The sequence below is a fragment of the Seriola dumerili genome, unplaced genomic scaffold (genome assembly GCF_002260705.1).
Source record: "Seriola dumerili isolate Sdu_G_001 unplaced genomic scaffold, Sdu_1.0 BDQW01000052.1, whole genome shotgun sequence".
In the NCBI taxonomy this organism is placed as follows: Eukaryota; Metazoa; Chordata; class Actinopteri; order Carangiformes; family Carangidae; genus Seriola; species Seriola dumerili.
Window position 1 is genome coordinate 7,436,986 of NW_019174307.1, and position 12,980 is coordinate 7,449,965.

Genomic DNA, 12,980 nt, shown 5'->3' on the forward strand with positions numbered 1-12,980 from the left:
AAACAAACAAAGCTGACAATTATAATTCAAAATAAGATAAAATATAATACAGATGATTTTTGTCTCTTTTTTTTTTAATTAAAATGTTGCACAATTTTTTTTATTTGTTCTTTTATACATACAAACATTTTTACAAAGAGGGATGGCCATGTACATATAGTGGGATCTGTAGCGCTAGTTGCTATCATTACGATGGTTTACATTATGTACATGCTAACTAGAACACATAGCAGCAACAGCAGCATCCACAGGTAGACCAAGTAACAGAGGACCAACTGATACACTGAACAGGGCTGGGTTTCCCAAAAGCACCAAGAATCGCCCCTGTCCATTAGTCTATAGCCAAGGCAATAACATTTCCATTCAAAGTGCTCAAATACTGTGTACTAAGTGCTGAGAACAAGCTTTAAGATAAGCATCCTCGTGGTTAAATATTACCCATCCAACAGCACAAAGTACCAAAGTGCCAGTTTAGAAATACTGGGTATGTGTTGCACTGAGGGATTGACTGGGTGACATCAAAGCAGAAGAGTGGCATCTGTCTATCTCAAGTATGTACTTCATTGTACAAAGGTCATCTAAGTTCTAAGGTGCCTTTAGGAAATCCCATCCTGGACACATGATGTATTAGGATACTATCTCGGAAAGCAATTATCTCTTGGAAGTGTTGCATCTCTCTCAGGGCATTTCCACACCTTTCTAGTTTAGGGCGGTGATGGTAAACCCCATCCCCCTATGAGAACATGGAGAAAAAAAAAAAAAAAAAAAGACCAAGGTTGCATTGAAAACAAATTAAAACTTGAGCGTTTTGCTTGATGATCCCACCATGAACCAACCCGACACACAGTTACAGGAGGCACTCTACGTTTTGCATTTAACACACCAGGATTCATGGATTAAGAGCTCATTTTAAACTAGATCAAAGTCCTTTTTTTTTTTTTTTTTTTTTTTTTTTTTTACAGCAAATTTCTGATCAAAGAAGAACATGACAGATCCCAGGTGGCTTTTGTTAATAAGTTATGGATTCAGACCAAAAGCAAACAGATTATAGGTTTACAAAACTTTTCAGAGAAGCAGTGTGATCTAAACTGGCTGAACGGAGAATATATCTCACAGCTTGGAAAAGGAAATTATACCTGTTGTTGTGTGGGTTTGATGATGCTAACCTGTTTTAACTGAAGAAGAAACTCAAGTACAAACTCACTTCTGGTTGAAAACACTTCCGCAACACAACATCTGAAGCTGAGGCCTGGATGACACTGCTTCATCTTATTTAAGTTCTCTTTCCCCTCTCATAAATTCCCCCCCCCCCCCGTTTCTCTCTCCTGTCTATCTTAACGTGCACTCTCAGTTCCTGGCTCTGCTCCATCTCTCAATCTGTTTCCCCTTGTTAGAGAAAATAGAACGAAGAACGTATACATCCTGAGATTTCACACGGAGGGCATTGGGTTGAGGGAACAGCACTACAACTGTACAATATCTGCTCATATGCACATAGAAACATAGATTTCACCGTAAAAGAAAACTCTGTGTGTGTGAAGTGCGTTATGGCCCCTGTACCTTCAAAGCACAGCGTTCAATACATTATACATGTGACAGACTCATGGCTTCCATACTACAGACTATTGAACTGATTATCATAATTATTGCTTTTATGTGACATGTCTACTGAATGCAAATGCTATAGGTTAGAGCTACAGAGTAAAATGGCTCGGTTATTGTCTCGGTGTGTCCATACCAGCTCAGCTCTCTCATGGATAGAGACAGGAAATGCAGGTAGTTACAAGAAAATCTCACGCCTCAGACTTCATTAGTCCAGGAAGGGTCCACATCCAGGTGAGCTGCTGTTGTCTGCCATGTTCGTCTACACAAGGCATCTCAGCCGTTTCACCGCCTCGTTCCACAGGCAGGTGGGAGGAGACTGTGAGCATGCCCGTCCCCTCTTGGCTGTAAAGGGAAGGCTATGCTATCCAGCTTAGCCAATGTTGGAGAGCTCCGGCTTTTATGTTAGTCCAGTCCAGTCCTTGCCCCGTATCCCAGTCCAGTCCCAGTTTGAATCGCTGACCAGGTCTCACTGACCTCATTGGCTCTCCTCTGCTCTCTCTACCCTCCTATTAGTCTGTAAGGCATCTCAACTTGGGCATGGAGGGATGGAGGTTTGAAGAGTCAGCCAGTCAACCGGCTTGGCAGATCTGCACTGAACTCTTCCTGTTTCACTCTCTCAGGACTTGATATCGTCTTTCAACGAAACAATGAAAGCCCTCATCTGAATCATATATACCCCCCTCCCCCCCATTTCCATCTGTTTCTAGCTTGGATACGCAGCCACTGTGTTAGAGTGCAATTAGCAACCACAGTCTGTTAACACAGACGGAAAGACAGGTTCATTTTTTTAAACAGGTACTGGGCCATTCTTGGTGTGGGAATCTAGGGCTTTGAGGCTGCTCACGATCTTCTTCTGCGGTCCTACGATAGTCACTCCAACCTTTTTCAGATCCCTAGTTGGTGAAAGAGAGAGAGCAGGAGAGAGAGAGATGAAGAGGAGAGGATTGAAAATGAGACGCAGTCGGAGAGAGAGGGAGAGAGAGAGAGAGAGAGAGAGAGAGAGAGAGAAAGACATGACAAAGGGGAAAATGGGAAGAGAAAAAATGTGCATTAGTGATGGAGGACGTGACACCCACGTGGCATTTAATGACGCGCTTCTAGTGCTGCTCCTTTCACATTCCCATGCAGCTGTCATTCACACAGGACTGCATTTCCCAGAAGGCCACTGGGCTGCCACATCTCGGAAGGAGACGTGTGTGTGTGTGTGTGTGTGTGTGTGTGTGTGTGTGTGGGAAGTGTATTGCCTCCAATCTCCATCACTAACAAACATGGAGGTGGGCCTGTGGGGCTACACTGACAGCTGCTATTATGACCCTGTCAGTGGAGGAAACAATTGCATGCAAGGGCCACAGTGGCACAAAAGACCTAGTTTCCTGCATTGAACTGGATTTCTTTGACAGGGCAGGTATATGTGGAGAGGAGCAGCACTGGATCCGGTGCAGAATATAACGCTGTATATAGAACTCTGATTCAGATGAACTTGTTAATAGTCTGAAAAAGCTCTTAAAAGATTAGTTACTGTACATGCATTCAGGTGTAAGAAAAGACCATTTGTGTATAAGACTAGTTTAAATCATTTAGAGCTACAGTGTCAGTTCCACACGTTAAGTATCATACACATCAAATACACAGAGTAGTTAGTCAACTTAATTCAAATATCAAGCCACATTTGCAACATACAGGAACAACAACCTTAAATACATAGTATATCCAGAGCAATACACACAGCATCGTTGATATTAGAGTACACAAGAAGTCAAAGCACATGTAAAGATTCGTCTCTTTTGCTCATCTAGTGATAATATTGCATTAGTAGAGGCAGTGGAGTTGCAGTTGGAGTGGTGGCATTTCTACAACAAACACTTTCAAGATATTATACGTGTTATTGAAAAATATCACAGTTAGGTTTTTATTATTTGCAAGCGTAAGATTAAGTTTGCCAGAGCAGCCAAAGTACATGTAGAAAAGACATTTAGAAACTTTTCAAGCACCCAGATAATCACAGACTTTCACTTTGTGTTACAATATAAAGGGATAGTTCACTCAAATCAAGTAATGCGTTTTTAATGTAAACTGTTGAATTTATTGTGTATTTCCCTAAAGTTTAAAATGTACAAAATAAAGAGCAACAGCTCAGTTTGCATCCACACATTAACAATGCTAATTTGTATGTACAATAAGTGTACAATAATAGTAAAAAGAAAATTTTTCTTAATAATTTGACAGACATCATAATACATGCAAATGCCACTCATCAGCAGTATTCCTAGGAATATATACTGGTAATACTCTGTCATGCTAGGTTGTAAATCAGAAAATTTCCAAATATTCAAAATGTTCTTTTGTATTTTGGCAGCATGAAATATTAGGACTTGTAGTATTTTGTTTTACTTTTGTTTATCTACAGCTCATGGTGGCATGGAAACATAGATGTCGAGTTGTCTATTGACGTAACTATCCCTTTACAAGCCAAGTGAAAGCCCATCAGTGGTTCTGGAGGTAGGTTACTGCTCCCGGGTGTGGGGCCTTGGCCCTCACCCTCCACCCACCATCCAGAGCCTGAGGAGGCGGAGAGGAGCTGGGCGTTAGAGAGTGGTGATCCCCATGGACGGCTCCCATTCTGGGCAAGTGGCGGGTGTGACGTGGACCTCCGTCAGAACCACTCTACTGAGACACAGCCAGGCCCGGCAACATTAGCACATGAAACTGGAAATCACCAAAGCTCCTTTTCTCTAGGAGGGTATCTAAAGCACATTTGTAGTTATAATAAATCAGGCTAAATCATGTGGATTTACTTATACAGTATAAATTCATCATTTAGGAAGGAAGATACTCATAACTCATTAAAAAAAGTAAAAACTGTTATGACCTTGAAATATACAGAAAATCCTTGTAGACAGTCCTTTGCAGAAAAACCAAACCAAACTCTCAGCCAAAATCTACCATAAATCTGACAATGATATATAATAAATAAAGTAATAAAACTCATAAGATTGCAAAGATGATCCTACGCTTTTTGGGATATAATCATTAATCACTCAGAGACAAAATATGACACACCACAACATCAGTGTTGAGGTGAGAAGCAATATAATATAATAGGAACTTGAGGTCACATTTAGTGAGGATGTTCTTTAACTCAGCCAAAAAGCGTGCAACACACTGTTCTAGCTTCATTTTAGCTACATTTATAGCATTGAAGCTACATCTGAAACACTGACATACAAATAATTCATCTCTGTTGAGCCGTAGCGCTGCTCTACTGAGAGTCACAGCAGTTGTGATGTCATCTTTTCAATATATATATCATATACAATTTTAAAGCCACTAAACTCTCCTCATGACATGGGTAGTGATGAGTGTAGATGAGTGTTTTCCACATCTTAATCAGACGGGACTTTTTTATGTCAGGAGAGCTTCAAGAATCATCTCAAAAACAGACAGTGAAGATGAAATAACAACAGGCTACAATAAACGACTACAACACGGAACACATGAGACGTGATTATAAATCACAACCAGAGATAGGTATTCAGCATATAGAAATACACACACATCATCGCATGAGACAGATTAGCAGTTGAAAGTTTCCTTCCACAGTATGTCACAGTATTGACTCAACAATTCCCATCATCCCACAGCAATACCTCTGCTGGGTATTCTTTTTATGCAGTTTGGTTTGCAGTGAACCCTCCTGTAAATCAGTTTGCCATGGACAGAAACCCAACAAACATAACCACTGTATCAGCTTACGAATACACACGGGCACAAGTAATTGTCTCATTTGTGGTGTCACTTTTTGAGTTGCTGAGAGGAAGTGGATGCTGGGTAATGTTTGGGTATGACAGTGCTTTCGCAGCCTGTACCACAGAAGGGTTGATGGTCTCGCCCCCTGATTTGCAGAGGAGCGCAAATCCCTTGTATAGACTGAATACGTACATACCACCCGCTTCAAATTTTATCACCCCATTAAATGGCTGTTATCAGTTGCCATCGGTAGCATAAACATGTGAGTTATTAGGGCCCTAGTGCACCTCCTAGTCGGCTCAGTGGGCTGTTATGTGCCAAACCATCGTCATCATGGTTACAATAATAAATGTGGAGCGGACCAGGTTTAAGCACAAAATAAATTAAAATAGCTCCTTAGTATTACGAGCTGTTTGCCATTTTTTTAAAGTCAGATGATGTCACCAACAGCAGCTTGTATGGACAACCTGAAAAGTCCCTTTTTACTGGAGAACAGGGGCAATGCTTGTATGCACCCTCTGGGCGTCTGAGCATAATTATGGGAGTGGTGACAACTGATATCAGCCATTTGATAACATTTGATGTGGGTGTACTGCAGCGTATTTGGTAATGCTAGAAATTGTTTGGTCACTTGTTGTTGGTGTCACAGATTGCTTTCCTTTGTCCAGCAGATTAGGTCAAGTTCATCACTTCCTCAATCATATACATGGAGTGAACTTTGCATGCACTATATCCAGATGAAGAAAATAGTCCAAATGATGGGGTATTTCCTCGTCAGTCTATCCTGTCCTGTCTTGAAAAAGAACTTCAATTACTCCAGCAGATGAGTCAGCACACTGCAGCCAAGTATGATTACTGTTCCTCAGAGGTCACAGCATTGCCAAGCCTTGTGCTGAATATCAAGAACTAGATTAAGACTGTACAAATCAATAGAGCAATCTATATTGAGGAATGCATAGACTCAGCCAAGGCTGCTAGCGTCGTAGCTGAGTTAGCTTTGGATGCCTGAGTCTTCAGTGGATTAATACTGCAGTGATCCAATTTAGCACCTAACCATAGAAAAAGCATTGTAGACCAATATGATTTCTTCAGTACGAGCTTAGACTGCTGCACTTACTGCATGTACTGTGATGTAATTTGCAAATACACAATGTGGATTTCCACCTGATCTGCAGTGTGAGCTTTTTTGTTTTGTAACATGTTGACTGAAGAGAGCTTTTCATTGATTACAGGTATTTGTTGATTAAATTGCATGAGAAATGCCTGGAGAAAAAGTATGCAGCTCTTGTGCTGTACCCCGGAGAGAAGAGACAGAGATGTAGAATGGAACGAGAAGAGGGAAAATAAGCCGAGGAAGAATGAGAAAGAAATGAACACTTTAAAGCCTGGAATCCAAACAATGTGTCCTCCACAGAGCTACATTCTTTCAAACACCTTCAGCCCGACGCTGTTAATGACTGCTGCTTTGATAAGTTATAGACAGCAGTTAGAGCTATGGCTGCGGCAGCACTGACCACCCTTTCCCAACTGCCCCAGCTGCTGCCATCACCACAGTGAATGGCTGCCTTTGATCACATTAATTAGAAATGTCCAATTATTTACCCGGTCACATTCCACATCAATTAAAACAGCAGCGGGCCAACAGTGCAAGAGAGGCATGAAGAGACAGAGAGAGGGACAGAGAGAGAGAGAGAGAGAGAGAGAGAGAGATTGAGAGAGAGAGACAGAGAGAGGGAGACTGAGAGAGAGAGCATTTCTTCACTTTAAATTGACAAAAAAGAAAAACAACAAAAAGATTAAAAAAAAAAAACTTGTCAGTTGTCTTTGATTTTCTCAGGTAGCTGCACTCTGAACTGTATGTCTGAAGGATTGTTCATCGTTGTAATCTCTCAGTCTATTACAACTGTGCTTGGGATTCATAATTCCTTTCAGCCTGCCAGTACAGGACTCCGGCCAGAACCTGATCCACTATGTCGGAACCTTTTTTTTTTTTTTTCAGTCTGAGGATCGTGTCAGCAGGGTCAGACATATCTCTGTCTCTGCTACTATCTCTCCTTCACTGAGGGACATTCATTCACTAAACCCTATGCTGTGACAAATACCCTGCATATATATTATCTCCCACCACAACATTTATGCCCAACCTCTAACAAAAAAAAAAAGTATTTGTATAGAAATAATTTGCTTTACAAAATATGCTTTGGAAGTATACATACATTGTCAACAATTATGCCATCCAGGATGTGTGAACAAGCCTCACCTCGTGCTTAAAATCGGTGTTGACATGACACAAAAACCATCACATTGTTATGTTTAGGAAACCAGAGTTGCTTAAATCTTAAGCATGAAAATATCAACCATGCTTTAGCTGACAGGAGCAGATGTTCTAGGGAGAACAGTGGACACGGCAGATATCTTAAGTATCTGTAATGCCTCATATTATGTAAAAAAAAAAAAAACGTGGTGTATGAACATATATTTTAGAAGATATTCTAAAGTGAGCACACATCAGTGTGACCCAGGTCAATATACTCATCCTGGAGAGAACATAAGGTAGGTCTTGCAGTGTGAGCTCTCCAAATGTGATTTCTGGAGAGTGACATATCTTTGCATACCTGTTTGACAGCTCTGCCCTTATTTTTCTCTCAAAGGTCTCTCTCTCTCTCTCTCCACTCTTTTATCTTGTCAAACCTTGCCTCTCATTCCCACCCTCAATAGTTTCTCCCTTGTTCTCTCACGGAACTCACAGCTCACTCTCTCCCTCTATTTCTGTTTTCTGTCTCTCTATTTATCTCTCTTTCTTTTCATGCTCTCACCTTCTCCCACTGTGGTCATACTTGCAACACTGAGAGCGTGGCGAAAGGCCTGTCATTATGAGTTACCATGAGTCTCATCTGGACACTTTTAGCAATGGCTCTATAGCTTTCTTTACTTGCTGAGAACAAGAGTATATGTGTGTGTGTGTGTGTGTGTGCGCTTCACCAAGAGCCTCTTCAAATTCCTGGGCCTTGCCACGAGTACTGGGTCCCTGTAGTGACATGAATAGGCAGAGAAACCTAATGTGTGCGTCTGCGCGTGTTGTTGCCTTACTCTGTGGAGGTCTTGGCCAGGGTGTCACAGGAGCTGTAGCTGACCCCGGAGAAGGCCTCCTTGCAGGGTAAGGTCCTCATTCCATCCATCCAGTCACCCATCGTGCCCATGGAGGGAGCCTCTGAACTGCTCCTGTCCAGCAACAAGTTGGCCGGCCTGAAGAAGAGAGAGAGAGAGAGAGAGAGAGAGGGAGGAGTAACATCAATTAATGGTAAAGGAAGAGACTAATTTCTTTGAGTAATGACCTGTAACGTTGTCGTGTAGTAAAACAACGTACGCATAGTTTTCAGGAACACAAGGCCATTAGCGCCACCCAGATCTCCAGCTGACAGTTTAATCTTATTGCTACTGCAGCTGCCATCTGCTCTTCAGTCAACCACAACTTGTGGAGGGGAAACATTGCTACGGCTACGTGAATCAAGAGTATGTACAGAGTTGATATTTAGTGTCAGGGCACTGACCTCGTGCCCTCAAGCATACACCAATTGAGCACAGAGCAGAATGGGGAGTGACAAAAATAACCCCCCCCCCCTCCACCCCCCCAGTGTGATTCAGAGCCTACAGGTGGACACTAGGATGGAAACAGGGTTTATGTAATGCAATGTGAGTAGTAGTAGCAGCAGCAGCAACAGCGTTACACTTGATAAAAATTACCTTGGCAGAGGACGTAGCAGTGAAAGTAAAGAAACTGTGGCAATGGGAATGAGGAGTAATTATATTTGCTTCTATTCTAATGATGAATGATAATGGTCTGTGCATTTTAATAAACATAGTGTGCTATGAGCTAAGTGAAAAAAACATCTGACAGAGCAGCACTCAGACACACACACACACAAACACACACACACACACACACACACACACACACACACACACACACACACACACACACACACTGGCCTTCTGTGTCTGTTGCATAACAGTAAACCTGCACAGTGCCTTTGGGCTTTGAGTCCAGGGGGGGGATCAAACCGTCACACAAAACATTTCCATAATATTTTTAACATATTCAAGAACAAGATTACCAACAAAAGCGGCATCAGTTTCTGTCTAATTTCATTACTGTTTCCTGCAGTACATGTACCATGCGGCAAAATGCTATATTAGATTTGATTAGACTTGATGGTTTCAATTGGATCAAATCAAATTAAATGCACTGCGTTGGGCTTCAGAGTGCTCAGTCAACAGTAGAGGGTGAAGGAAAGGCTGCAGGCACCGCTCTGACTAGCTCTGATTGATGTTTGCCGAAAAGGGGGGTGGGGGGCGAGAGTCAGAAAGACATACACAGAGCAAGAGAGGAACATTAGAGTTGTAGGAGAGTGCAGGCCTACGGGAAGCAGAAGACTATTTTATGTGTCTTATCTCTGATGTCACCGCTGATGCTGCGTTTTACACATATGTGGTTGATTCTCTTGTTGGGAAACCTGATCACATCAAGGCAGGAAATGGAAAACTAGGTCAAAGCACATTAGGTCAAACTGGAACTCAAAACACAATGATCAATCAAACAATACCCAAATAACGGGATGGCTAGATCACTTTGTGTGTTTATTGCTTTGTGAGTTTGTGAGCGGCATTCAAAACTGGGTTGCAAAGACACTCTGGTTTTTATAAGGACACGCTGCACCTGTCTTGCAGATTAGACAAAGGCACCTGCGTCAAGAGAAGCACAAACACACATGCATATACACAGGGGAATAGAGCCTTGAGAAGAAGGCAGGACAGGACAGGACAGGACAGAAAAAAGCGTAGTTCTCCCCTGAGGGAATACTATTCATAGCTTTGTAAATAAATTCGCAAGAGTACCAGGAAGTCCACCTCCGCCTGACTGATTTAGATTGGCAGGGAGATTTGGAGCCACTGTGTGTGTTTGTGTGTGTGAAAATCTGGGAAATATTACCTTGGGTTAGGATACCTTCAGGGACTAAGGGATGTGTAATTCCATAAGGCGGGTGAAAAAACGAAAAAAGTTTTGCATATATCTGGAATCTTGTTATATTTTCTTTAAGAAGCCTTTGGTAAAAGTGTTTTCTTTCCTAAATTTTTTAATGATGATCATCTGTGAAGCCGGAGATGGGATGCACGTTGTTGCACTGGTACACTACAATTATTCTCTTTTCATGCTGATATGATTTATTTTGATTTAAAGAAGCAAAATACAATCAAAAGAAGCTTCAATAGATCGTCAAGCTTCCGTCAAGCAACAATGTCAAAAACAGCACACTGAGCCAACAAAAGTGAGATGACATCTCCAACAGAGACAGGAAAAAAGGAAGAAAAAATGGGAAGAAAAAAGATGCATTTGAGGCGGTGGAGTGGGTGTTGTTACAAAGATTGAGTCTTTTCCTGCCAGATCAGAGGCCTGTCAAAATGCTGAGGGTCCCCCAGGACCCCCTGGAGAGACTGGCTTGTAGGAAAAGGAGGGGAAGTGAGGGCTTGACGGTGGGGGTGGTTTGCATGAGGGGAAAAGAAGGAAGTCTGTAAATCTCCCTTAGAGGACATTAATATTATTTTAATGAGAAACAAAATGCAGAAATTCTAGTTACTATTATATTCTGTTAATGTAGCGTAAAAGAGTGATTATGAAGGGTGTGACTGATTTACATTTGCTGCAAATCAAATTTAGATATGTCCAAAAGTCTGAGATTTTAACTTCTGGGCTGTCAGGATACGGATGTTCAGATTTTTTTAGGATTATTGATCCTCTCCTCTTCTCTACCCCTTCTCTTCTTTTTCTTCTCTGATCTCCTCTCCCTCTTCATCCTCTTATTTCTTTCCCCTTCTCCTGTCTCCTCCGAGAGGTAAACTGCAAATGACCTTGTTTCCCCTCCCTTATCATTTTTCTTTGCTTCCTTTGTTGTTACATTTTCAGCAACATCTCACGGCAGCTCAGGAGACAAGATGATTGGAGAGGAAACAGAGAAACAGAGGGATGTGATGAAGGGGAAAATAAAGAGAAAAGAAAGCATCTGTCTGACGGCAGAAGAGGGGGTTTCAAAACCCCTCGTGGACTTAACACCGTATAGCATCGCAGAAAAGACCCGCTCGAACAGAAGGAAGCAGAAGCACACCGGAGAGAGAGAGAGAGTAAAGTCCCTCCCCCCCACGTTTTCATTTCCCTTCCCCTCTTTTGCTCAATCTCTCATTCTTTTGACCTCTAAATAACCAGGGCTGTGTAGTCTCTTGTTTTAGAGCTCTCAAGGGAGGAGCGAGGTGGATGAGGAGTCGAGCATGAACAGATTCATGTGGGTAGGACAGTGTGGGAGGAATTCACCTTTCACTGTGTTACTGGGACAATTCCCAGGGTGTCGCTAGGAGAGGTTAGACCAATGCACAGGGTCAGTGTCAGCCCTTTTAATTGAAATTTTGATACGTGGTCATGAGGTTTCTTCTGTCTCTGCTGGATATGATGAATACGATGTAGTTTTAATCAATGCTTCACAGGTGGGCCACTTGATTTATATCATAGCCAGAGTTTCACTGTAGAGTGTTAGTGTTGTTCAAGAGAGTATCTGACTTTGTGTAATGGGAGCGTTACTTGAATATAAAACGCAGAGAACATATATGGCTAATTTAATTCAGAAGTACATGTCTTCAATGCGCTGTATGTGCAATGCCTGGTGTCAACCTTGTGTCCCCCACCCAGTTTCCAATACTGCACAACTTACCCAGCAAATATTTCCTTATAATGTGCCTTTTTATATCCTCATATCTTTGCATAAATATCTGTGCTCTTTAGTACCCTTAACTGGTTTCCTTTCACTAACAGAAACCTTGTTTCCATTTCCAGTCCCAACCTTACCTACAGGCCAAGATACATAGATTTAAGCTTAGTTCCATGTGCAGCCATGGCCCCCGCCCCAGTCCCTGTTACTGTCTCCCAAGCCCTTTACCAGGAAGCTGGTTAGCTCTTATTTCAGCTGCAACCTCATTTCCCGCCCTGCCCTAACTACTAAAAATGAACCAAAGCTCCTTTTTCCCTGGACAGAGGTTGTTTAAAAATAAGGTACAATGAGGAGTAATATTATAAATTTGATTTGTTGTTACATGTTTATAGAGGCTTGTCATCATTCATTTTATCTTGCATGGAGCGAAAGTTAATTATGTAAGAGGCCCAAACCAGCTACATCTGTAGCAGTGCATTACTGACCACTGCACATTAATGATGGTTGACATATATTTAGAATGAGCACTAGGCCTAGTTGTATTTTAGCACTGTGATTGCCACCATGTCTGTGCTTTGTTGAACATAAAGGAAGACACCTTTTCAGTCTGAAGACAGCTTTACCTTTGATCTTATATGTTTTAGACACACTGTAAAGCCAATGGGATAGACGGTGGCCTCTAACCCTGACTTGACTCCTGTTGGCCCCATAATTAGTCTCTGGTGACCAACCTTGGTCCACTGACTCCAGTCCCTCTTCATCCACATGCAGGGACACTAAACTCTGACCAGGTCCCACCCCCAAAGTCTCTAGATGCTCTACTCCAATCCCAGGCTTTGGTCTGGGCTTTGTGGAGGAGGGGGTGCTCCATTA

General features: G+C 42.1%; 1 protein-coding gene across 2 annotated transcripts in view; it reads right to left on the reverse strand.

Moving 5' to 3' along the window:
- Positions 1-1,289: 1,289 nt before the first annotated feature.
- The window catches only part of epha3 (EPH receptor A3), a 98,049-nt gene continuing 86,358 nt past the window's right edge, over positions 1,290-12,980 (reverse strand). The window contains exons 16-18 of one of the 2 annotated variants that reach the window (XM_022740255.1): positions 8,443-8,598; positions 4,155-4,272; positions 2,414-2,498 (exon numbers count right to left, since the gene is read on the reverse strand). In XM_022740255.1, the coding sequence (XP_022595976.1) occupies positions 4,191-4,272; positions 8,443-8,598 (238 nt within the window). In that variant the 3' untranslated portion in view covers positions 2,414-2,498; positions 4,155-4,190. Of the gene's footprint in view, positions 2,499-4,154; positions 4,273-8,442; positions 8,599-12,980 lie in introns of both variants that reach the window. The other variant, XM_022740254.1, reaches the window with a different exon arrangement.